Source organism: Prionailurus viverrinus, chromosome A1, assembly GCF_022837055.1.
Source record: "Prionailurus viverrinus isolate Anna chromosome A1, UM_Priviv_1.0, whole genome shotgun sequence".
Classification (NCBI taxonomy): domain Eukaryota; kingdom Metazoa; phylum Chordata; class Mammalia; order Carnivora; family Felidae; genus Prionailurus; species Prionailurus viverrinus.
In genome coordinates, this window is record NC_062561.1 from 121,906,696 (window position 1) to 121,933,721 (window position 27,026).

The 27,026-nt window shown below is 41.3% G+C and overlaps 1 protein-coding gene across 1 annotated transcript; it reads right to left on the reverse strand.

The window, feature by feature from the left end:
* Positions 1–4,822: 4,822 nt before the first annotated feature.
* GRXCR2 (glutaredoxin and cysteine rich domain containing 2) lies at positions 4,823–18,786 on the reverse strand. The gene is made up of 3 exons (XM_047868443.1): positions 18,451–18,786; positions 11,480–11,707; positions 4,823–6,167 (listed from the first exon to the last, which is right to left on the reverse strand). The coding sequence occupies exons 1-3, from the start codon at positions 18,784–18,786 to the stop codon at positions 5,985–5,987; spliced, it is 747 nt and encodes a 248-aa protein (XP_047724399.1). The 3' UTR covers positions 4,823–5,984.
* Between the last annotated feature and the right edge of the window lie 8,240 nt (positions 18,787–27,026).

Consider the following 27,026-nt stretch of genomic DNA (forward strand, 5'->3'; position numbering starts at 1 on the left):
GCAGCTGGATAGAAGTGATACTGAAGGACTGCATAAAGAGAAAGAAGTCTCATACCGTTAAAGAAGATAAATGCTAACTCTAGTTTTGTCAAGGCCCGATTTAGCTGCCCCATTCTTACCACCTGCCCCCCACACCTCCACCACCAGACGATGAGGAAGTTATATTGTTTTATGTTTCCAGGTCTTTTCTTCTCTAGGTTTTACATGTTGTTTAACACAGGCAGTAATTATATGCCATAATTCCAACAGTGACAGAATTCCATTTCTCTCACATAATTGCATGAATGTGAACTCTCTGTAATTACTGTGTTTAATTAGAAAATGAGATGCAACTAATTAGGCCAGGTGATAAAAACAACTGTGAACATTTCTTTCAAATTTACCTTTATCATTAAATTCACTCAGACGAAGCTCCAGTGAACCATAGAAACTTTTTATAAATGTCACTGGCACCAGTCTAAATGAATGTATTGGCAGAGTGAGTCATAACTGTGGAAGACTTAGAAAGAACAACGTCGTCTTTCTCATAAACTTAAGTTTAATTGGTATCTTTGGCCAGTTTAATTTGGAAAGGTCAAATATGGTTCACACAGTTAATGCTTAACGTGGACTTCAAAAAATATTTTCAGAGGACCCTGGGGTGGCTCCGTCGATTGAGCGTCTGACTCTTGATTTCGGCTCAGATCGTGGTATCACGGTTTGTGAGATCGAGCCCTGCATTGGGCTCTGCACTGTCAGCAAGGAGTCTGCTTGGGATTCTCTCTCTCTCCCTCTCTCTCTGCCCACCTACCCACCCCCCCCCCTTCAAAATAAATAAATAAACTTATTTTTAAAAAGTGATCTTGGGGCGCCTGGGTGGCTTGGTCGGTTGAGCGTCCGACTTTGGCTCAGGTCATGATCTCACGGTCCGTGAGTTCGAGCCCCATGTCAGGCTCTGTGCTGACAGCTCAGAGCCTGGAGCCTGTTTCAGATTCTGTATCTCCCTCTCTCTCTGCTCCTCCCCTGTTCATGTCTCCCTCATGTTCTGTCTCTCTCTGTCTCAAAAAAAATAAATAAATGTTAAAAAAAAAAGTGATCTTACCTGGAAGCCAAAATAAAAACGGAAAAAAGTAGAGTTATTCTAATGGCACAGGTCTAAGGCAGATGGGTTCAACCCTCCTCAGCCCACAGGATGACAGGCAGGGGCAGACAGGGGCCACTGCAAAGCACAAGTGTCTGCCTAGAAGGGGTGGGGTTTATGAAAGGAAACCTGGCCCTGCAGATCTTTGTGTGCAAAGGAGTAGATAGGCCTTGAGGCTAAGCCACATTTGAGAAAAGGGGCCACAAAGATAAGTTATTCTGTTTCACAGAGCAAGAACAGAGGGTACACAGGGATGGACAGGCATAAATGAAAGGAGGAACCAGCAGGATGGTTGTAAGGGGCCAGCACACCAGGGAAACAAGTTTTGCTAAGTTCAGCAGAGTTGAAGCAGAGTTGTTACAGTACTACCTTCTCAGGCCCCTAGTTACCGCGCCCATTTTCCCTACAGGGTGTTACTTTCATGAAAGCCTAGGAAGGCAAGATGTTTGTGAAGATCACTGAAGGGGCTTGCATGTTTATGGCCTGGGTGGATGTGTCGGGGAAAGGAACAGCATGTGTGGGGCTAAGGTGACCAATACGCAGAATTAATTCAAGGGTTTAGAACAACCCAGGGAATGAGTGTCAAGTGCTTAGAACAGTGTCCTGCACATGGTACAGCTGATATGTGATTGTTTAAATAAGTACATAGATAAATAAATTCTGTAATAAGTCTCCTATTAAGTCCTCCTATTCAGAGGAACTGAATCACTGGAGTAACTAGCAAAGGGTAAGCGGCAGTGTCCTCCAGAGATATACAACCAAATTCATTTATTATGCTTACTGGAGGCCCAAGACTATGATTTCATTGATGATAAATACGAAGAGTATTTTCATCTTGGAATCCTGAGGACCTAGTATAAATATTTGGAACATAGTCAAAATCCAGTGGGAAACTGCTCAATGGATAAAGGAATTGGTAGATATTCTATCTTTTGAAAACACGTAGTAATTTTAAAAAATGTTTAAATTGAAGTATAGCTGACATAGTCAAAAATGTTGGAGCTTTCAACACAATAGCATTATTTTCATTATAGCATCACTAGGATTTTTTTAATTCAAATTAGTTAACATACAGTATAGTGTAGTATTGGTTTCAGGAGTAGAGCTCAGCGACGCATCAATTACATACAACACCCAGTGCTCATCCCAAAAAGTGCCCTCCTTAATGCCCATCACCATTATCCCCACCCCTCCCCCAACCTCCTCCCCTCCAGCAACCCTCAGTTTGTTCTCTGTATTTAAGAGTCTCTTATGGTTTGCCTCCCTCTGTTTTTACCTTATTTTTCCTTCCCTTCCCCTATGTTCATCTGTTTTGTATCTTAAATTCCACATATGAGTGAAATCACATATTTATCTTTCTCTGGCTTATTTCACTTAGCATAATACACTCTAGTTCCATCCACATTGTTGCAAATGGCAAGATTTCATTCTTTTTGATTGCCAAATAATATTCCAACACACACACACACACACACACACACCACACCACACCACATCTTCTTAATCTATTAGGATATTTTTTAACCTTCCTATTTTTGTCTAGCTCTGAAGGAATTCTTCCAGTCTTAGGAGCGCTAGTTGGCCACCCATACTCATGACACTAAACTTAACCAGGACACTGCCCAAACCACTGGCAATGTTTGTAGATCACAAATCAAAAAGTGGTATTTTAGTTCAAACTTCTCTCCCCTAGTAGGTAAGAACTCAGAAAGGGTTTGCATGCAGTTGGTCATAAGCAGTATTTCTGGGTTCAGAGGACAGACTCTATGGCTCTACCTTCAAAATATATCCACAATCCAACCACTGCCACCACCTCTGCTAATACCACACTGACCCCGGCCACCATTAACTGTCCCCAGGATCACTGTAGGGGTCTCCCAACTGGGCTCCTACTTCCACATTTGCCCCACGGTGTCTTCTCACAACACAGCAGCCAGAGAAGCTGGTGAAAATACAAATCAGACTGTGACCCTCCTCTGCTCAAAATATTTTTATCAGTTGGCATTCAATCAGGAAACCAGAAACCACTCTAGATATTTCAGAGTATCAAGTATAGATATAGATATAGATATAGATATAGATATAGATATAGATACAGATAGATAGATGTATATATCATATAGATACAGATTATAGGGAATTGATTACAAAGATTACTAACTGCAGCAAGCCACTATTCACTCCCCTTAGGCTGAGGGGAAAATGGTGTAACACTGAACCTCCAATCAGAGCCACCAAAGTGACTGCAGTTGGAGCCGGGCTTCCTGGGCCAGCATTCCCAGCTGCTGTTGCTGTTAACGCAGCTGCCTCGTGGGAACGGCTGTCAGGATCCCCAACAGAAAAAGAGGGAAGACTTTCCTTCCGCCCGTCTTCCACCCGTTGGCAGGACTTCACAGGGAGCCAGCAGGCAAGATTTCTGGGAAGTGTAGGTTGTGGCTGTCCGCCCCAGCAGTGAGAGGAGCATGTGGAAGGAGAGGTGGTAAGGCTGACAGAAAACATGCCCCATGCAGAGCACCAGTTCACTCCCTGAAACCCAGGTTTTTACAAGAGCTTTGAGGTGCCCCCTCAGGCGCCTTCCTTTCTGACCTCACTCCCTGACACTTGTCATCTTGCTCACTGCACTGCAGCCACACTGGTTTCTTTGCTGCTCTCCTGCCTACAAGCCTAGCACTTGCTGTTTCCTCTGCCTGGAATAACCTTACCCCCAGACACGGTCACCTCATGCCCTTGAGGCCTTTATGTAAAAGAAACTTTCTCAGTGATGCTTCCCTGAAAACTAATTTAAAATTGCAAACCCTCCTAACTCTTGACACCCCATATTGTTTTATTTTTCATCAAAGCATTTATCCTTTTCTAACACCTTATACATTACATATGTGCATACGTAATTGTATTTTTTTAGTGTTGCATACTATTTAGTTGTCTTCAAATATAGATATTTTATGTCAAATATATATGTTTTTAGGTCTCAATACCTCCCCACCAAAATGTAAGCTCCATGGGGGCTAGGATTTTGTCTGTTTTGTTTAATGATATATTCCCAGTGCACGATAAATTCTTGTTCACTGAATAAACAAACGTAATCATTAGTGGATGCATTTATTATGGGCTGAAAAGGATTAAAGGCTCTAAAAAGCATGAAGGAAGGAAAAGAAACCACCATTGCTATACCTTCTCCCCTGGGAAGCCTCTCTAACCCCACTCAGGCTACATCAGATGTACCTTCCATGTGCTTCAAATCCTCCTAGCAATTCCCCTACCCCAGAACTTGTCATGCTACGCTGTGATTATCTGTTGATAGATCTGCCTCTTCCACTGAAAGTGTAAGCGCTGTGCCCTACCGAAGCGATGGTGCCCATCTGGGCAACAATGTACATCAGGCATGCAGGGCTCAAAACAGCCGTTGTCAAATGTTCCTGTCAAAAAAGAGAAGAACGCACTTAAAGGCCTCTTGTTATCATTCCTTCCTCTAGTAGTCTGGAAAAATAGAAGAGTCAAAAGCTGTGAGAAACCATAAACCAACTCAGGAAACAGTTTAGTGCAGAGGCAAAGAAAGTCTCTTAGGAATAGCTCTATCATTCTGGGGAAGAGAGGACAGGCAAAATTTATCATGGCTTCAAAAAATATTTTAATCTTTCTATTAGAAGTATTCATGTCTCCTGAAAAGCGTTCATTGAATTATTTTAATAGCTGAATATTAGAGAATAACAAACAAATGTTGAAAAAAAAATCAGGTAATGAAAATCAAAATCATCATAGAAAAGCCATGTGTCTCAAAACATAACAGATTTTACAGGGTTATTCTCAAGTGGTAAAGGGTGTGGGGGTTAGAGCCACAAAAGTACATTAACGGAAAGCATCTTTCTAATTTTGTAACCAACTTTAAGAGGAAAGAATTACCTTTAGTATGTGTATTCACCGACGGTAGAATGAGAATTCTTAAAAATCATCTTTGGTTTTTTTTTTTTAGAGGTTTCTAATAGATAACTATAAAAATATCCAGTCTTTTTTGAAGAGGTTGTGGCTATATCCTAGACTTAAAATACATGTATTTATCTGCTGATAATTCAGGGGTTGGAAGAAGTCATGTCACACACACATACTTAAGCACCAAATTTATCCTAAGTAGTTCTGACTTGGCTTATAGCCTCAGCAGTTTAGAGGCATATGTAGGAGTGTCTTATCTCATCTGGTCTTAAGAAGCAGCACTGCTCACTGCCTGCGTGAATATCACCCAAGCACATCACACAGGAGAGACTCAGGACTTTGAAGGAAAGGCCTCCTCAGCTTGCCCATCTTCAGCACGAAGCACATACATGTTGCTTTGTTTTCAGTGGCCTGCTGGTACATTCTGCACCGGGCATCCCTTTCCTCTTCTGCTTAATTAAAAATTAAATCTGACCAATGATGATTTGAAATGCATTATGTGCAACAGAAATTCAGTTAATCAGAAACCTGCCTTTTTTACTCTTACTTTTTTATCCCTTTCTCATGGCATAATTGTGCAAAATAATTCCCAACCAGAAAATGACTTCAACCTGCTGCCTGTAATGTGCATTTATTTGCTCACTAGTGTAAGGAAAAAACTGAGCTAAGCCAAGTAAGATACACACACACGTTCCTGGAAGGATAATTTTAGAACCCGTTTCAAAGCCGACTCTAATTCGAAAATGCCTCTGCCACTTAGAACCACATGGAGATGTTACCAGCCTCACGAAATGTCATCAAGTAATTGAGTTTTGCCAGTGGTGGAAGTGGCGGTAGGCACTGTGGCTTCCTTGTTGGGAGAGGGAAGAGAAGGAGGGGGTTTATAAGCAGTAACTTCAGGAAGGATGCGCTAACAGCGGACATACAAAGCCACAGGCTATTGATTGCAAATCTGGCAAGGCTGCAGGCCGTTCTCATTGCAGGCAGGGCACCGCAGGGCCCGATAGGACTCCTTAAATCTGTTGGCCAGCATGGAGAACTTGCTGCCGTGGCACAGAGAGCAGGTGGCACTGCCCGACCCTCGGCAGTGAAAACAGTTGTCCTCGGGAAGCTCCCCTTCCTGCAAGAGACAGGGCAGCATTCAGTTAGAGACCACTGCTCAAATACACGTTGAAATAGCACTGGGCTGCCAGAAAGGCAGAGGCAGAACGAGAGCAGAAAATGCTTCCCACAAATGCCAAAGAGGGAACTGACCAGAGGCACACAATTCTTACTGCAATTTTATCAGAGAGGATCTCCCTGATGGAATCTCTGAGACACCATCCCCTGCTACGATGCCTTGCACTTTGCAGCTTTACGTTCCTCACTGCCCTTGTCACCAACTGACGTGTCATTTCTGTGTGCTCCGTCAGGACAAGGACCTACTTATCTGCATTGCCAAATACTAATAGTGAACAGCTGCAGTGTGCCTAGGTGGTGCGAGGTGCTGTTCTAAGAGCTTTCTTTACGTTAATCCGTACAACACCCCAGTGAGGTGGTGCAAATATTATCATCCTTGCTGCAGATGTGAAAACTGAGATGCTGAGAAGTTCGGTTATTTGCCAATGGTCACACAGCCTTGGAGGAGAGGAGGCAGGTTTTGATTCCAGATGACTGAGCACCAGAGTTCACGCTCTTACTGACTCCATACACAGCCCCTCGCTGTACCTGTCCAGCAGCAGGCGTTCAAGAGATACTGTTTTTGTGTGACTGGCCGAGAGCCTGAGTGGATGAATGAATCGATGTTACAATCCTTCGAAGCTGAGCTCCGAATTCCTGCAGTACTTTATTTTCTTTGATACCCGTGATAAGGCCTGAGAGAGCAATCATGCACCTTGGAAAGTTCCCTTGACCTTTCCAAGGTCTCTACATCTTTGTTTTTCTTTCCCTGCAAAATGGGAGTAGTAATGCTGACCTCTCGGAGTAGCTGGAATATTAAATGAGAGTGAGAAAAAAAAAACCACAATTTGTCACCTGGCATGTTATAGATTTTCCACAAAAGTTAATTCACTTCTAAGCCCTGCTAGTGAGTCTTGACTTACTAGTGCTCGACTCCCATCCTGCAGAATATGCCCCTTGTCTACTGCATGTTCCCTCCCTAAGACACCTCAAGGAAACTAGCAACCTTTGCATTCCTGTGCAAAGACTGTGCATAGACCATGAACCTCCCAAGAAATAAGGGGCGGTACCAAATCAATACCAGGTGGATCCAGCACCAAGTCCTGTCTATTTCACTTGCAAAACATCTCTCAGATCCATCCAGTTTTCACCACCCACAACCGCAATGCTAGTCCAGATACACACCAACTCTGGCATGAATTTAGTGTGGTGCCCTGCCTCTAGTCTTGTGGGTGGCTCTCCCCAAACCAGACAACAATTATTTGTTTTCAGATGTTGGCTTAGCAGCACTTATCCAGGAAGCCTTGCCTCCCCACACCTCTGGGCCAGGAGTCCTGTCCCACCTGTCCTGCCCCAAGCATGGCAGGCCTCATCTTCTACTGAAAGTTCCTGCTGACCAGACATGAAGCTCTCTGTGCTAGTCCCTGTCACCATCACCTCCAAGACTTCTAGTGCCGTGCCTGGCACAACACATGCCATTCACATGTTTGCCAGATGAACAAACAAAACGATGATGTCTGGAGAACCCTTCTGATTCTTAAATCCTAGGACATAACAAGATGGCGGTATCCACCAGGTGGCTCAACCCAGCTAACACAGCTTTCTTTTATAATTTAAGAATAAAAATAATCTTGAAAAGGGCGGCAGGAATTCTGAAAATGGTTCCATTGTGCTACAAAGTGCCTAAGAAGATACCACATTTTATTCATTCTAGATTTAGGGAATGGAAGTGATCATCCAACCGAAAAAAAGCCTAAATATTCAGTTAATATTTTAATATTTTATTGATTGTGGCCATATTTTAATACATCAACAATGGAGAAACCTGTTTTCTACCCTTAAAGTATTCAAAATAAGTGTGTTTTCCAAAATATTCTCTAAGGAAATGGTCACAGTCCATTTTTCTGCTAAATCCACATGGTTTTTTTTTTTGTACTTGATCCCAGGGAGATTTTAATGTTGTCAGTGCTGCCAAAGGAAGTATAGGAAATTCCTACCAAAATGCTATACATGTCATCCAAAAATTAATTTGCATACAATGTCAGGTTCAGCTATGAAAAGATTCATGAAATGACCTGGTGCACCTGCTTGCGGAGAACAAAAACAAATCATCGATCAAATTTTATCTCATGTCACGTGGTTGTATGAAGACTATTAGAAGGCTCCCTGGAATTGCCATTCTTACCCTGGGTTACCACCCTCCTTCCAACCACTTGCTCTCAGCATGTCATTTAATCATTTAATGATTAAATCAAGGGCTACTGAGCCTCTATTCAAGGCAAGAGGGATATAAGCTTCTGTCTTCCATTCTCAGCATTTTTAATCTCCTCTCAGAAAATAATCAGTAAGATGGCTTAGAACATAGTTGTACTGCACAGTTTAGGTCCTGGAACCGACAGACCTACCCAAACCACCTCTTACTAGCTCCATGGCCAAAGAAAGGGGCCTCAGCTTTCACACTGCAGACTCAAAGGCTTGTGGTAACCCTGATGATGCTAAGGACCACCAACCTGGAGACTGCTCAGCAGAGTGGTTAAGATGATAGAACTGGTAGTCAGGTGGTCCAGGGTTTGACCACTGGCTCTGATAACCTCTGGCAAGTTACTTAACTTCTCTGTGCCTTAGTTTCCCCGGCTCAAGAGTGGGACTGCTAACAATCACTACCTCACAGAGTCCTTGTGAGAATGAAGTAGACTAATGCATAGAAAGCACTGGGCATGGTGGTTGGCTATCACAGGCCCTCAATAAATGACAGTTGTTGTCATTGTTGTTGCCTATTTCAAAGGCAAGAGCGCAGAAGGCATAAAGAAGTCCGGATGAGTTATCGTCTCAAATCCACCGAACATATGGCCAGATTTTTCCCCTTCCATATTTCACTGTGGCTCAATTCAATTATTGCTCTCCTTTTCTTTTATGGTGAATACAGACGGTCAGCATGGCCTGGCCGTTAGCCTTGCCTTGCTCTTTCATCAAGGTTCCCACTGCTTCCCTGCTCCATATAACACAACAAAGGGTCTCCTGGTCAGAAGGGGAGCCTTGATGTTCTCTGACCCTCTTTTTTAAAATAAAACCTGGCTGGGCATTTATTGCATGAGGGATTTGGCAAACAAATAGCAATTTAAAACAGAGTTTAAAAGACAGGCAAGTGAAGTATAACCTTTCACGGCAACTCTCTGCTGCACGCCTCTGTCCTAGTTTGTGGTATTACAGCCAGAAAACATGGATCTCTCCAAATTGAATTTACAGATAATTGTCATGTCAGGGCTGTTGTTGCTTTTTTTTTTTTTTTTTCAGGCCAGCGGCGTGACCTGCATTTTATCATTTCTGGCTCCTTTCTGAAAATATATGCTCCTACAAATTACAAAATGGCTTGAAAAAAAATAGAATTAATGAATTTTAAAGTGGGGAGGTAATGCTTCGGATCACAATGTTTAGTAATCTGCCTGCTGCTAAGCTGGGTTCTGAATAGTGCTATGTAAAAGGCAAGAGAAGGCAGAAGGACGATACTTCCTTACCAGCTGGCACTCTGGTCCCAAATTCCAATATTCTCTCCACAAATATTTAACTAATATGCACTGTGCGCCTACTCTGTGCCAACCTGTATTTTCATGCTTATTGTCGTGCCACTGGAACTACTATACCAAATCCAACATGAACATGGCCCCAGCCCTCGTGCAGACAAAATTCTAGTGTGTGACAGCAAACGTTAACCAAATAACTACACAGAGAAATTGAAGACTGCAACTGAGGAGGGGTGCGAGGTACTCTGAGGGGTCTATCCTCTGAGGAAGTGATGTCTCCACTTTCAGATGCTAAGGGGAAGGGGGTGGGGAATCTGGAGAACATTCTAAGCAGAGGGAAGTTGCCTCTGCTAGGAAAGGGCAAAGAACATATGAATGGTAGCTAGATGGGCAGTGTGTCTGGGACAGAGAGAATAAGGAGAGATGTGTAAGAGGAGAATAAGCAGGCCAGGAGGGTCCAGGCTATACAACGTTTTCTACAACAAGTCAGAAGGTTTGGTTTCATTCCAAGGGATGAGATGTCACTTAAAGTTTGGGGTGGGGGAAGAGAGTGATGAAGGGGTGACATGATCATATTTGCATTTCAAATATATCTTATCTAGTGTGAGATCAGGTGGGAAAGAGACATGAGTCGTTGTGAGCAGAACTTTAATAAGAGTCTTTTGCTAGAGTCTGGTCATGACTTTCTCATTCCCATCCTCTAAACCTTGCCAGGGTGGGGATATCACTCAAGTATGAGGAAGCCACTGGCTCACTGCATCACACCAACTCATGGGAGGTGAGAGTAAGTTCCACAGAAAGCTTCAGCTCCCAAGAGATGGAATCTGAAGAGAGAGAAAATTCATTTCTGCTGCTATCCAAGCTTTTACTCTCTTAGCTTAAAACCATCAAACTTGCTTTTCCCACTCCCAACCCCACACTGTGAACTAATGAATATCATCACTCTGCCCCCTCATCTGAGCATGTCTAAGCAACAGTTTCCAAGGTGAAGAGGGCACACCTCTGAGGAGTGTGGGAAGAAAAAAAATTCTAACTATTTATATTTACTTTTTATCTTAAAAAGGCAAGAAATTAAGCGTCAATAATATCTTCAAAATAAACCATTATACTAATTTTTAATAAACTAGTTGACACTGGCACCTTCACTAGGTCAGGCAGTGACCAAACATGGTACCCAGGGGACCCTAGAGTAAACATGATGTAAAGTGACCTCACTGCGTGCAAAGTGACAATGGTGTCCCAGCTCACTCATTAGCTTTGAGCATTTGAAGTTCTCTTGTCCCTGGTCTAGAAGACTTAGAGACAATATGGCTTAATTTCAACTAAACTAATCTCTACAAAACTGGACACATGTCTTCATAAGATCTCTTCAAGGAAACTGGATTGAGGATAAACCAGTAAGACAAACACAAGCAAACCCATTAAGAAAAAGAACAGAGCTGATTTTTTCCATCTCTGGAACAAGCTGTTCTTTGCCACATTGCAGAGTGAAAACAATTAATACCTAATTGGATCTCAAAAGAAGTCATCAAAAAAAAAATTGTGTGTATTTGAAATATATACATAACTATTTTGCTAATCACTTACCATTAAAATATAATAATAAAGTTAAAATTCTTGAACATCTTTAACAGTTAGACATCTTAAGTATTTACATTCAAGTTTTTTCTGAAGTAGTGCAAAGATCAAAACCATGTGGAGACCACTGCTGTAGGGCCAGCTCCAAGTAGGACAGCGAACCATTCTGACACACCTGTGGGTACTGGTTATGGGGGAATGTGCTTTCCGTGTCTGGCAAATGCCCATCATTCAGGCCACTGTCTCCACAGATTTCTTCTTTGCTCATCAGAGACTCCTCCTCAGCCTCCTCTTCCTTCTGGAGCATTTTCCGCATGAAGTCTCTCTTGTCCATTGGGGTTCGGATGATTTTCAGGTTGTTCGTGTAGATGATTATCTTTCCAAAATCTATAATAGGTGGGGACTAGAGAAATGGAGAATGAGCATGGAGATTTAACACCGATCACCATATACAGGGCTGCAGAAACCGTTCAACATCCCAGGCAACAGGAGAGAAGGACCTTGTAACCATCTAGCATTTATGATTCCAACAGACCCCAAAGATACAATTCACTCCCTGGTTTGTTCACTCTCTCTAAAATCCTTAAAACCCAGATTCCTTCCCCCTGTTGATGGTAACTAAGCAAAGCTGAACTAACTGTATAACCGGGACTGCAGGGTGGGAGCCAGAACTTCTATTCCCACTACATACAGCAGTAGCTGATGCAGGGATCCACACAGAAAGAGTTTAATAAATACAGAAGAGGGCTTAAAAAAATAAACAGCTCTCCAAAATTGTTATGCATAAATAATAATAGATAAAATTTACTGATTATCATTATTTGATTATAGTGGATAGCATTTATTTTGTGTCGGGCACCACGATAAGCATTTACAAACATTACCTCACTTTCCCCTCAAGCATCCCTTGAGGCGGATGCTATGATTTCTACATCTTACCGATGAGGAGACTGAATCACAGTGAGGTAAAGAGCCTCCCAAGGTTACAGTTAGTCAGGGTCTGTGGCTGGGATTCGAACCCCAGTGCGTTTAACTCTAAAGTCCATATTCTCAACACCTACCCTGCACTATTCACAAGCATCTTCTCCCCAAAAAACCTGTAAGATTGTTATGTATATAATGATCTTATGTAAATACATAATATATAATGATCTTATATATGTGCAATCATCTTACATATATGTAATGTTTTTATTATTTGTACAATACAAAAATCTTTTAATGTCAAAAAATATACTTCTATAGCATTATTATTTTTTTTTTAAGTAGGCTTCAGGCCCAGTGCAGAGCTCAATGCAGGGCTTGAACTCATAACTCTGAGATCAAGACCTGAGCTGAGATCAAGAGTCAGATGCCTAACCAACTGAGCCACCCAGGGACCCTGTGGCATCATTATCAATAGCTCACGTTCTTTTGTATAGATTTATCATGTATTACTTGACAATTCGATGAGGAATAATTGAAACAATACTACAACAACGCAGTAAGGAAGCGTGGGAAGTAAATGTTTAGGGATTATTAACTAAGAACACATATTGCCTCCCAGAGCTAGGATAGCTTGGAGGGAAACAACACCAGATCTCGATTCCGCTTTTCACCAACTGTGAGATATAAGAGAATCACGTGACCTCTCAGAACCGCGGTTTGCTCCTCCGCAAATGGGGTGACATCTAACTGATGGGGTTCACTGATGGGCTTCACCACAGACAAAGTTATTATCAAAACAGAAGAATACTTTGATACTGGGTGGTAAGCAGGTGCTGTCCTGAGACTCCTGAGCGCCCTCCTGTTACCCACAGCTCTCTTCAGGGAACCTCTCACATCCCCTAAACCCAGTAATGTAGTGGTTGTTGCTCAGAAGTCCACCTTTCAGGACCCTGCCCCAATATTCTGCTGGCTTCTGTGCTGATTGGGCAATGTCCCTGTGGTTAAAGATTTGGACTCCCATCCCTGAGGCTAATTATATCAATTTCTAGGGGTAGGGGTGCAATGAAGAGTATATAAGACAGGGTTTCCAAAAGCTAAAAATACTATATACTGGTGGGCATTGTTAACATTGCTAGTATTTTTTTTTTAACGTTTATTTTTGAGAGAGAGATAGACAGAGCATGAGCGGGGAGGAGCAGAGAGAGAGGGAGACACAGAACCTGAAGCAAGCTCCAGGCTCCGAGCTGTCAACACAGAGCCTGACGTGGGGCTCGAACCCACGGACTGTGAGATCATGACCTGAGCCGAAGTCAGACGGTCAACCAACCACTCTGAGCCACCCAGGCGCCCCTAACATTGCTAGTATGAAAAACTGTCCATTGGCAGTCCACACACAATCATGCTGCACAGCTAAATACCCCAACGTGAAATACTCTGCCCCGCCCTTATACAACGGGAGAAACCAAATCTACTTAGATGTCACAATTAAGCAGTCTCCTCTTTACAACCCTAATGCATTCAGTCACAACCTGGCTTAAACAGGACTTCAGTACTCAGGCCCCCTTCCTTGAAACACCCGCAGAGTTTTCAATCATTATTTATGAAGCCACAAGCTTCCTACTTGGGCCTGTTTTCTCTCCTTCTCTTCAAGGGATCGTGTGGCAGCTTCCATTTCCTATTGTTTGATGCTCACTGGGCTCCTGTTTCACACTCTGGACTATCAGTTTCTGAACATCAGAAGATAAAGATGGTGGCACTTCTGGAAGGTTCCATTTCCACTTCCACTAATAGCCAAAGAGGTTCAATTACTAGGGAACTTTTTTTCACACATAGAACTGGTTTTCTTGGGGTGAAACCCTTTATAGTATGTTGAAAAAAAAAAGTCTGTGGTCATAGGGTCCAACCTCCTGCCTCTAACCTGGTCAATATGTGAGACACCAAAGATTGTAAATTTATTTTTAATGTACTCCAAAGAAGGAGGGTCCCAAATCACCTTTAAGGTGTGTTTAAGTTTCAGTCACCCTGACAGCCAAGTTCTTCCTTGTGTCTAAGGAAACGCTCCGGGTGTAACTAAAGTTCACGCTATCTGGTTACGCCCAATTGCCCGTGAGAAAACACCCACTCTTCCATTACAGAGGGCCATGAGGAAGCCAGGAATTTTTTTGTTTCCTTCCATAGTGCCCAGAACGGCAACTTACGGGACTGAGCTTCATAAATGCCCTTAACAGTGGCAATGTGCCGGCAGACTGCTCTTCAGACACCACGAAACCTTTCTGTGGCTCTGCATTTAAATGTGGGGACACCTTCCTGGGTCCTAGAAATGCAATGGGCTTGGAGGCAGGCAGGCCTGAGGCGAATTTTTCTGTGCAAGATTTGCAAGTTACTAAACTCCTGTGCACTGTTTCTCCAATTTGTAAGAATCTTTCTCAATGAATTACTGTGAAGATGAAATTACATAATATATCCAGAGTATATGTTTAGTAAATGCCATTTCCCTTCCTTTCCCTTCCATTTTTTTAAAGGAACCTTATAAAACTTCAGTTGGTTTCAATTCTTTAAAATATTTAGTTGTTTATAACCACTTTCTCTTTCTCTATCCCATAAAACTTTTTACAAAGACTCAGTATTTCTTTGATAGGAACCTGGTCATTATCACAATGGTAGGGAACATTAGCTAAGCACATCCAATGTTTCAGGCATAATGCTAAGTATTTCTTACATACAAACTTTTTTTAATCACCACAACAATCTTCATAAGTCCTTTTTTTTTTAAGTTTATTTATTTATTTTGAGAGAGAGTATGCGCATGCAAGTGAGGGATGGGCAGAGAGAGAGAGAGACGGAGACAGAGACAGAGACAGAGAGAATCCCAAGCAGGTTCTGCACTGTTAGCACAGAGCCCAATGCGGAGCTTGAACTCATGAACCATGAGATTATGACCTGAGCCATAACCAAGAGTTGGATGCTTAGCTGACTGAGCCACCCAGGTGCCCCATAAATAAGTATTTTTATTACTCTCATCTCATAGATGATAACATTAAAGCTTGGCAAGACTAAGTGGTTTGCTTAAGCTCCCACAGTAAGTAGGCGGAGTGGACAAAAAGCCCAGGTTTAAAAGACATTAGAGTCCCTGTTTCTTAATTATTATTTTTACTGTGGTAAAATATATTACATAAGATTTACCACTTGAACCATTTCTAAGTGGACAGACAGGTCAGTGGCATTGGTACATTCACACTGTTGTGTAACCATTACCACCAACCATCTCCAGAGCTTTTTCATCTTCCCAAACTGAAACTCTATGTCCATTAAATGCTCACCTCGCCCCTCCCCCAGCCTCTGGCAACCACTGCTCTACTTTCCGTCTCTATAAATCTGATTGCCCTAGGCACCTCATATAGGTGGAATCATATAATTATCTTTTTATGACTAGTTTCTTTCCCTTAGCACAAGGTCTTGAAGTTTCATCCATGTTGTAGCATGTGTCAGAACGGCCCTCCTTTTTAAGGCTGAATAATATTTGCCTGTGTGTATATATCCCATTTTATTTGTCTATTCATCTACTGGTGGACATTTGGCTTGTTTCCACTTGTGAGCAATTGTGAATACAGCAGCTGTGAACATTGGTGTACAAATATCTGTTCAAATTCAGAGCCTTTACTTTTAATTGTTGTAGTTAACGGCTGCCCAGTGTTGCTTCACAGCCAATATTTACTAGGGTTATTTTACAACTGGATTCACTGTTGAAAACTCATGGCTTTCCAGCTCTCGTTTCCTTATTTTTCATGAATACCACACTGACAACCTGTTTCAGTGGGTGGAGGTGCAGGAATCTGTCCTGATCCCCCTCTAACCCAGAGGCTGGCGAAGATTAGCAGGTAGCACTGGATCAGGCAACAAAGAAAACAAGGATAACTGGATCATGCAGGAAACCAGGTGAACAGGAATCAAACTCTGAACATGGTCTCCAGCGTACTATGTTTAAACCAATGGTGCAGCACTCCTATGAAAACTCAGTTATCTGGCTTTATAAGTCCTTACCAAATCATACATTTACATACATGCCAAGTTTGACACATGATCTGTGAAGTGGTCCAATATTCTCCACCATAGGCTTATACAAGGTTTGTGTAAACTACAACTTTGTAGTCTAAACCTACAAATAAGATTCAGTTTAAAAGAGAGACTGTGGGGCGCCTGGGTGGCGTAGTTGGTTAAGCGTCCGACTTCAGCCAGGTCACGATCTCGCGGTCCGGGAGTTCGAGCCCCGCGTCAGGCTCTGGGCTGATGGCTCAGAGCCTGGAGCCTGTTTCTGATTCTGTGTCTCCCTCTCTCTCTGCCCCTCCCCCGTTCATGCTCTGTCTCTCTCTCTGTCCCAAAAATAAATAAACGTTGAAAAAAAAAATTTAAAAAAAAAGAGACTGTAAGTACAAGATATAGCCAAGAAGCTACGATATGATAAGCACTCAGTAAATGGCAACTATTACTATTAACGTCATCCTTATGATTCATGACCTTATTCTCTAAAAAGGAGCATTCCAGAGGGTCAAAAGCACGAGGCATCAGAAGAGCTGGGTTCTTATTCTGACCGTGTACCTAATGACCCTCTAATACTGGTAGATCCCTTAACAACTTGGCACTCAATTTTACTCATCTGCAAAATGGAAATGCGCATATTTTGCCTTTCTCCTCAAAGTTGTGCTGAAGACCCAATGGAAAAGTATATTACTCAGAGATCATGAAGAATGATTGCTTGCCATTTGCAACAATGTGGATGGAACTAGAATGTATTATGCTAAGCGAAGTCAGTCAAAGAAAGACAAATATCAGATGATTTCACTTATATGTGGAATTTGAGAAACACAACAGATGAACATAGGGGAAGGGAAGGAAAAATAAGAGAAAAGCAGAGAGGGGAAAACCACAAGAGATTCCTAAATACAGAAAAAAAAACCTCAGGGTTGTTGAAGGGGAGGTGGGTGGGGAGGATGGGCTAAATGGATGATGGGCATTAAGGAGGGCACTTGTTGGGATGAGCACTGGGTGCTATGTATAAGTGATGAATCACTGTGTTCTGCTCCTGAAATCAACACTACATTGTACATTAACTAACTTGAATTTAAATAAATAATTTTTTTTAAAAAGCAAGTATGTGATATTGCTTCATAATGTCTAAGTTACTGCACTAACATGAGGGGTTGTTCACTCCAGCTCCCTTCGTTATCAAAAAGAAACCTGGTATTATCTTTGATAAATGTGGACTGCCCATAACTTCACTTTCACCAAGGCCAGAAAGGCCAATGCATTTGTCTGCCAGAGATGAATTATCTGTTCCCTTTGAAACTAACAATAAAAATGATTAGAGAGTAATTATCTGAATTTCACACATTAAAGATGAGAGCATATCCTGGCGTACTATTCATTAATGACCTGGCACATTAGATAACTGTATTTAATCTTAAAGAAAAAAAAAAAGGCATTCACAATCCCATTGGCAAACATCCACACATCTCTTCATTTTTAGAAATCAGTGAATATTTTCCAAGTATGTGCTTTTGATTGTCCATGGTACTGGCAAAGATAATTGAATTAACAGACAAAATACAGGTTTCAACTGAACTACTAGCTCGAACTTCTTCCCCATGTAACATTTCCTCTGCTTGACTTGCTTTTCACCATTTCTTCCCGGGACTCCAACCACTCAGTGTTCATGCTAACACACAAGGGAAAGGCAAAATAAAAAAACAAACAAACATTTTTTAAAAGCAGGCAGCAGGAGGGAGAGAGGAAATAAAACAAGACAGGGATAAACCACAAGCTGAATAATTGGCTGGAGTAAAATGAGCACCTTCAAACACTCGGCTGTTTCTGGAAACAAAACAGCCAGTTGTCACATAATTTTCTAAAACGGCAGTCTGGCAACCTGAAAACCCTGCATCTCTATTAAATTTACTTACCGAGATAACCCAGCGAATGACCCAATTACAACTTACTACCCTGGATGGAAGGGAATACTATGTACGCTTACTGCACTTTCCAATAAGTAGTCAGCAAGCATGTTATTTTTGTTCCAGAAATATTATTCCAACAGTGGCTTCCCATTTGGTGCACCTACAGCTCTGGTTGGTACTGGAGCATGAGCAATGTACAAATTTGAATCGGGCATTTTTCTATACACATTTTAGTCCTTAAAGTTTACACATCATGCACAATACCAACCTTATGGTCATTCGCCTTGTAATCATTGAAGAAAGACTGGCCGCCCGCCAAAGTGTAGGCATTGCCCTCTCTAAAAACGCTGATCCTCTGAGCAGTCAGCTTAGGGGAGTATGGTCGGGGTTTGGGGGCCTCCCCAGACCCATAAACGCCATCCATTGGTTCAAGGGACTCTTGGAGAAAACTGTGAGGGTATTCCTCCTTTGGCGACTCTAATTCCTGCCCATCCTCAAAGACCTGCTTCAACACTCTGCCACTGTAGGAGGAGGAGATTTTAAATCGTACTTTCCGTGGTTTGCCGTCACTCTTCTGGTTCAGCTTCTTCTCGGAATCCTCCATCAGTAGAAATTTCACCCTGTGGTTTCCTGGCTTCAGTGTAGCCAATGAAACTTGGGGCTCTGAGAAGAAGGCATTTTATTTTCTCTCCTCTTGCATATAATTAATTCAAGTTGGTGCTGGGGTATGCTCAGTTTACAGCAACTGACACCGACACATTAAATATTGACAGATCCTCATGCAAAGGCAGGCGATTGTGGGTTTATGGAGTAGAGAGAGCACAGCATAAGACAAGATTGGGTCCCCTTTGATCCCAAACTCCCCAGTAACTTCAACCAAACCCTGGATTTTCCTAACCTGAGCAATGGTTAAATTTATATAGACTGAACAAAGTACCAATTCAACAAGGGTTAGTTACACCATCAGCTAGCAAGTGTCTTAATATTCTTACCAACTACAATGACCTAGCGAGTATTTAATAGGTGCCAGAGATTTTTACACACATTGCCTTATTTTGTCCTCCCCATAAGCCATTGGAAGTATAATTATCCCTGTTTTACAGAGGGGAAAGAGAGGCCCAGAACCGCTTCCCCATGTGTCTACTCCATTGCAGCTAGGTAAGAGACAGAGCAGGGATCAGAACCTAGTTCTGACTCCACAACCCACGGCCAGTCCACTAAGCCAAAAGTTTTCAAACTGTGTCTCATGGAGCCCTAAATGGGAGGAAACTACAGATCCTAGGTTCCAGGCCTTCTACTCCAGCATTAACCAGAGCAGCTACACTTCATTTTTATTTTATATTTAAGATTTCACTTGCAAGCACAGCACTAGGCCCCATTGCCTATGGCAGATAACATGCAGTAAATGCTAACCCTAACTGAGAGGATTATCAGGGCAGTATGAGATGTGGGGCTTGTGAATGAGAGTCCTGCACTCTAGTTTAGGAAACAGACCTAACATATATGAAATAACAGCCTCCTGCTGGCGGCAAACTGTCCACTGCTGTCTCCTAGAATAGATATTCTGGGGAGAGGGTGGTCCCTAAGGAGACAATGAGCGGAAGGAGGAATGAGCAAAGTCTAAAAGGATGGCTTGGATTTGAAGAGCTGAAATGGTGGGGGGTTGAGACTTTCTCCTCCTCTTTGTTGATGATTTCATCATTTACTCAGTTGTCCAAACTGATTTGTCTTGTATTCCTGCAGCCATCCCTATGGATTCTATCGCCACTGCCTTCCTTCATCCATTCCCACCACCATGACCCTAGGTCAAGCCCTCATCACTTCTGTTTTCAAGATGGCAACAATCTCCTAATGACTTCCCCACCCATCCATTCTCCATATTGATGCCACAGCCATGTTTTAAAAAAAAAAAAAAAACTATCTACAGATGTCAGTCTCCTACATAAAAAGTCTTAACCTAATTTTGCAGCAGGCAAAACTCAAAACCTGTCCCTTCACACTTGCACCCTCGTCCTCTGTCACTCTTCCAGGTGCTGCCTGTAATTGGTGGTCCAGGCACACTGACAAGCTCACCTACTTCTTAGAACCACGGGTTTCTGTCTCTTATTCAGTGCTCTATTTCCTGTTTGAAATGCCATACTTCTACTTCTCCTTCAAGCTACACGTCAAATGTCACTGCTTCTGGGAACTCTTCCCACTTGCCCCAAGTCTAAGGCCATGGAACTTTGGACTGACCACCGTTAAGCGCTTCTTACCTTCTCTTACCATTCCTGTGTCTCCCTTCACTGAACCGTAAATATCTTAGAGTCAGAAACAGACTTTACTTCTCTATCCCTGGTGTTTACCAAAATAACTGGCACATAAGAGAACTCAGTTAGTAACTGTTGAATGTATGACTCCCAGGCAAGAAAAATGAGATAAATCAAACTTTTGGAACAGGAGTTGAGCATACTTCATGTGGAATACGTAGGATCAGGGGCACCTGGGTGGCTCAGTCGGTTAAGCGGCCAACTTCAGCTCAGGTCATGATCTCACGGTCCGTCAGTTCGAGCCCCGCGTCGGGCTCTGTGCTGACAGCTCAGAGCCTGGGGCCTGTTCCAGATTCTGTGTCTCCCTCTCTCTGATCCTCCCCCATTCGTGCTCTGTCTCTCTCTGTCTCAAAAATAAATAAACATTAAAAAAAAAATTAAAAAGAATACGTAGGATCAGAAAGTAGTCGAGAAAGACATTTATATTTCCACTAAGGAGGGGTTTCACAATGATCAGGTCCTGTGTAATCAATGCAAGGAACAAGAAACACACACACACACACACAAAGAGAAACACCATTGTTAAAAAAGAAAGATTTGCTCATCAGAATATACATTCCTCTAGGTTTCCTAGGGTGCAGAGCTGGCCCTGATGTACCATGAATGCACCCGTAGCCTCATGTAGGAGGCTGATACATGGGTCCCTCAGCCCTCAGGACAACCAGGTAGGGCCTCAGGCTTCTAGGTAGTCATCTTTGACTACATTAGCCTCATTCATTTATTCCAGCATACAGAATGAATATCATTATCTTATATTATCTCAGAAAAAAAGAGATTTGAATCAAATAGCACCAAATTAGAAGTGGTTAGTAGGAGTGCTCCACCAACAGGAGCACCAAATAGAGAAAAGGCAGAAGTTGGAAAATTATTGATTGGCTTTTAGCGACTGGTTGTCCTTAGTGCTTTGATTTCATAACCATTAGGCATTTACAGGCTTAGATTGTGGGTTACACGGCTCAGGCAGGCTGCCACAGCACTAGAGCCACAGCGGTTTGATGGCCTCCCTGTGTAATTAATTTAGCAGTTCCTCCATTTTGGTCACACTCTTATACACGAGAGATTGACCAAACTTCTGGTATTCGTGCTCTCAGTTACCACCAAAACTGAGTGGCTCTGGTCTCATTGTGAAACTCAAAGGGAAAGACATCAGATCCGGGGAGGGATTGTTTTTGTGTTCCTCTCATTGTTCATCTTGTTTCTGTTTCTCCAAGTGCAGTGAGACCATCTGATGTACTGCTGATGGCTGCAAACATGCCCTTAAGACCTCTTGGAGAACACAGCACACAAGGGAGACTGAAGTGCTAACTATCAGGAGGATAACACCAAGAGACTCAAGTCTACTCATTAGCCAGGGCATTCATGAACTAAACCAGCTGGTATCAAATAAATGACAAAATGTACCTAAAAGGGCATCAACCTATTTTGGCCAAGCAGCATATTTATTAATTTCTTGTATTTGGTATAATACCAAAAGTATTGATTCAGCAATTAACAGCAGGAGTTAATTGCTATGGCACGGACTCCTCTTTGCTCAGCCAATAAGCAATCTAAAGCAATTCTATTATCTAAAACCACCTTAGCAGGAAAGTTAAGGGACTTTTGTTGTGCAGCTGTGGCCTGATTGGTAAAGTCAGTGATAGTCACCAGAATTAAGAAGCATTGTCCTCCCGTGCATTAATAGAAAAAGCAAGCAGTAAAAAAGCAAAAAGTAAAGTTTTAATGCTGGAGATGAAGGTCTTGATCTGTGAACATGGGAGAGCTGTCCACTCAAGATGCTGTCTGCTTCTGGGAAGTAAACTCCCTCGTCAACTTTAAGTTTAGATCTCTAGCTGGTGTGCAGTTCCAAGAATCTGGAGGACTCCCCCCTTTAAAAAAAAAGTTTGTTTATTTATTTTGAGAGAGAGAGAGAGACTGTGTGTGTGCATGCGTTCATATGTGCACACAAACGGGCAGGGGCAGAGAGAGAGAGAGAGAAGAAAGAGAATCCCAAGCAGGTTCCAGGTTCTCAGCGCAGAACCCAACATGGGGCTCGATCCCACAAACTGTGAGATGACCACCTGAAGCTGAAAACACAAGGTGGACACTTAACCTACTGAGCCACCAAGGTGCCCCTGGAGGAGACCTTTTTAACAGGGAGATGTGGACCCAAGATTCAAGTTCCTGAGGTTTGACTTGTATGTGGGTAGTGCAGAAGACCTGATATGGTCTCTTCCAAGGAGAGCTCAAGGCAGTCTTTGTTATTACTGATTCCAAATCAGAAGGATGGGAGATAATTGGAAACTTTAGACCGGAGAGTTGTAGCCAGTAGAATTCAGGATCCACTTCAGTTTATAGGTATATAACAAAACCTCAAAGACAATGAACAAGACTAGAATCTGATGTCTGCAAGTTTGTGTACAATTTCCAATGAAACAATTTTTTTCCTCTACAGTCACCCTCATCCCTATCAAAGATCAACACACTAAGACTAATTTGTTTGCAAAATAAGTCTAGTCTCATTACATTTGGACTAGTTATTTACATAAATGCAGCAAGCATAGTAATCAACCATATAGGCTCTTTTTAAATCTGCTTTGAGGGACCTTTTCCTAATGAAGCTTAGATTCGACTGTTAAAAGCCTCTCCAGACTAAGAAACCAAGCTAAGAACTCGCCATCAGACTTCACCTGGAACACTTACAGATTTGCATGAATTCTTCTCTTTTAAGGCTGTCCTGAGGGCTCCCAAGGGGCTGCCAGGGAGCAACCTCCTTCACCCAGCTGGTAAGTCTACAGAAAACGCTTAAGCAAGTTATCAGGCTAGTTTTTCCAAGGGGCTTTTATTGGCTGCATAAGTCATCTTTGTTCCCTCAAACTGTCTGGTTATATGTGATGGTATACATATTCTCAAATATGACATTCCAGTCAAAGATTTGGTAATACAACCAGTGTTTGCAACTGTGTCCTGGTATAAGGAGAACATTTTCTACTGAACTTATGCAAATAATTATACTGCCTTGAAAATAAGAATACTCAATAGGTTTCTGAATTCTGGAGGGATCAGATAAAGAGTAAAAGTAAATGTTTCAATTCTGTTTACAAAGGCATACTTTACAAAATTACTCTAAGTCATACAGAGCTTAAGAAAAAGATAAAAAGCTTTCCTTAAATCTGGAAGAAAAAGAAAACCTTAAGGAATCAGCAATGCTTCAAGGAACAGTTGTAAAAAACAATTATAATCATTCTCATCAATTCATTTAATCCCATGTAATTAACTCTTGTTCTGCTTGACTCCAGTTTTTCCATTAGTTCTGGATATTCTTACTCAGTTCAGTTTTATGATCTTAAAGTTATCAGAAACCTATATTCTAGAACCCTTTCCATGAATCTGTCTGAAGATGAAGTACCTTTGCAGAAGCATCAGAGTAAAATAATAATTGTTTATAAATGAGAAAAAGACTTTTAAAAAATAGCCATGGTTATAGATCTGATGAAAGTTCATTCAATTAGGAAATGTTATTTCTGTGGCATACAATAATTTTAGATAACAGTTGAACAATGAGAATACTGACAGATTTCTAGCAACTTTGAACAATTTCTAGAATATATATATTAGTAATAGACATTCATACGCATATAACCTAAGAAGGTTTGTCATCACTTATTTGACAAGCTTCCCACATAATTTGACATACCAGATAAACCTAATTAGCTTAAAATTTCTCTTTTACAAGGTGAAAGGCTAATGCTTTGAGACTTTCTTTTCCTTTTTTAAAAAGTTTATTCATTTTAAGAGACAGACAGTGCATATGTGCTAGCAGAGTGGGGGCAGAAAAAGAGACAGAGGAGAGAGAGGGAACCCCACTCTGCACCTCCAGTGCAGAGCCTGACATGGGGCTAGGAGATCATGACCTAAGCCAAAATCAAAAGTCAGATGCTTAACTGACTGAGCCACCCAGGCACCCTCTTTGAGATTTTCTAACGACCTTCTGGAAAATCTCAAAGCTACTATGAGGTCAAAAAGACTGCATTCACAATTTGATTTAGGGAAATTGTCAAAAGGTTTGAACATCTGACTAAATAGAATCTCAGATCGTTATAAAATAATACTTAATTATCAATTTAACTAAAGCAACAATAGAAGATTTTAAAGGCAAATACAGAAAATTATGTAGTTGCGAACAAAATTTAGTCTTTTAGTATTGAGAAGGCTGTGTTTTCTTAAGTAATCAAAGATCTGACAAAAACAAGTAAATACACAGTAAATTATTTTGGTAAAACTCAAACTCTTTGTTTTCCAGATTGATTACCCAAAAGTTTAAAACAAAAAACAATAAATTGCATACACTTCTTATCAAGAGAAGATCAATATTCCAAGAAAAATTTGTCCTTTTAATAGAGAGAAAGGCCAAATTCCAATTTTGTACCAGCGTACTTCTGATACTAAAACTCACTCTTTAAAATCATGAACACATCCATTCCCATTTTAGTCAGCTTAACCGCATATAAAATTTCTCTTCCAAGATTTCTCTTCCACAAACCTGATAAAACTCCTTTTATATCCATTCAGGTTTTGGCCTATGGTTTTGTCTTTCTCATTCTGGAACAACTGGTCTTTCCACTTTCCCTACCTACTTTCCATGTATAGTTGTTTCCTTTTACCCTTATTATTTCTAAGTGGTTTTAATTACATGCATTAATTAGATTTCTTAAAACTTAAAATCCTTCATTCCTACTGAAAACTAAGAAGTAAGAAGTTCTGGATTGTCTGTCACACTAGCATTCTGTGGAACTGCAAATTTAATAAATCTTTTTCACAATTTCTAGAAGTATATGCTTCCTCATAGGCAAATTCTCAGTGTGGCACAAAACATGTTTACTAAAAGACCCAAGCATCTTTAAAAGGAAGGCAAAAGTGGATAAACCTATGTTCGGTAATTATTTTTTCAGTACTTTATCTTATTTGGGAATGATGCATATTCATCACTTAACTTATTTCACTATATCTTTATGGTTTTAAGTTACCAAAAAGATTTTGGAACCTTTTTTGTTTTTTGTTTTTTTTTTAGAAAGAGAGAAAACACATGAGCAGGGGGAGAGGAGCAGAGGGAGAGACAGAGAGACAGAAATAATCTTTTTTTTTAAATTTTTTTTAATGTTTTATTTATTTTTGAGACAGAGAGAGACAGAGCATGAACAGGGGAGGGTCCAAGAGAGAGGGAGACAGAGAATCCGAAGCAGGCTCCAGGCTCTGAGCTGTCAGCACAGAGCCCGACATGGGGCTCGAACTCACGGACCGTGAGATCATGACCTGAGCCGAAGTTGGATGCTCAACCGACTGAGCCACCCAGGCGCCCCGAGAAAGAAATAATCTCAAGCAGGCTCCACGCTTAGTGCAGAGACTGACTCGGGACTCAATCCAGCAATGCTGGGATCATAACCTGAGCCGAAATTAAGAGTCATTCAACTGACTGAGCCACTCAGGCACTCCAAGATTTTGGAAACTATTTTTAAGTAGACATACCACAAAGCATACTTATTATTGGGAAGTTCATTTATAAACTTCTATCTTACTTAGATCTGATTTACTTATTCCTAACAATTATGTTTCGATTACTTGTGAAAATTTCATGAGACATTAAACAGCTAACAATCATTTTAAGTTATTTTTCTTGTTGACAGATTCTGTAACAGAGGTAACATGTTTATTTGACTTATAGTAAACCTAGGTAGCATAAAATATTATATTTAATGCTGATAATTCTAAAGATGTGTTTGAATTAAACCAACAAACTTAAACTAGCAATTATATACCAAAGACTAACCTAGATCACATGACCTTGAAAAATATTTGTGTTAGTTTATATATTTCTGAGAGTATACTTGATTAATATAAATGCTTGTTTGTTTTTAAGCTAATTAAAAGAGCTCTTTACAAATTAATTTGGGCAATACCATCCAGAGATAGAAAAATATCACACATCTGTAACATAAACACATAGACATACACAAACATAAAGATAGATGCAGAAATCTTGTAACTCTCATTTTAAAACATTAGCCATAAGACAGATATGATAATGCAAAACACTCTAGTTTATAAAGAACAATGGAGTCCAAATTGTGTTTCTGGCAGACAGAATAAGTTAAGGTTACCTCTCAGATGGCTAAAATTTTACTAATGTTTGTGGAGGAGACTTTTAAGATTTTCATTCACCTAATTTCCAAATTATCACCTGTTTTCCCTTTCTGGTCAGAATTACCTACCTAAAGTTCGGGATGCCTGGGTGGCCCAGCCGGTTGAGCATACAACTCTTGATTTCAGCTCAGGTCATGATTTCATGGCTCATGGGATGGAGCCCCACATTGGGCTCTGAACTGACAGCATAGAGCCTGCTTGGGATTCTCTTTCTTCCTCTCTCTCTCTGCCCTCCCCCCTCATCAAAATTAATAAATAAACATTAAAAAAAAAAGAATTATCTCCCTGAAGTTCACATTTTAAGAAAGGGCTCTGAGTTCCTGGAGGAAACAGGCAGAACCTTTACAACTCAAAAGCA

Bases quoted from the DNA above. Each gene is read 5' to 3' on its own strand.
- GRXCR2 (XM_047868443.1), bottom strand. From the start codon at position 18,786: ATGGAGGATTCCGAGAAGAAGCTGAACCAGAAGAGTGACGGCAAACCA. The intron at 11,708-18,450 runs GTTGGTATTGTG...CCATTTCTCTAG, and splicing joins ACAAGGCGAATGACCATAAG to TCCCCACCTATTATAGATTT. The intron at 6,168-11,479 runs GTGTGTCAGAAT...TGTCTCTTGCAG, and splicing joins CCCATAACCAGTACCCACAG to GAAGGGGAGCTTCCCGAGGA.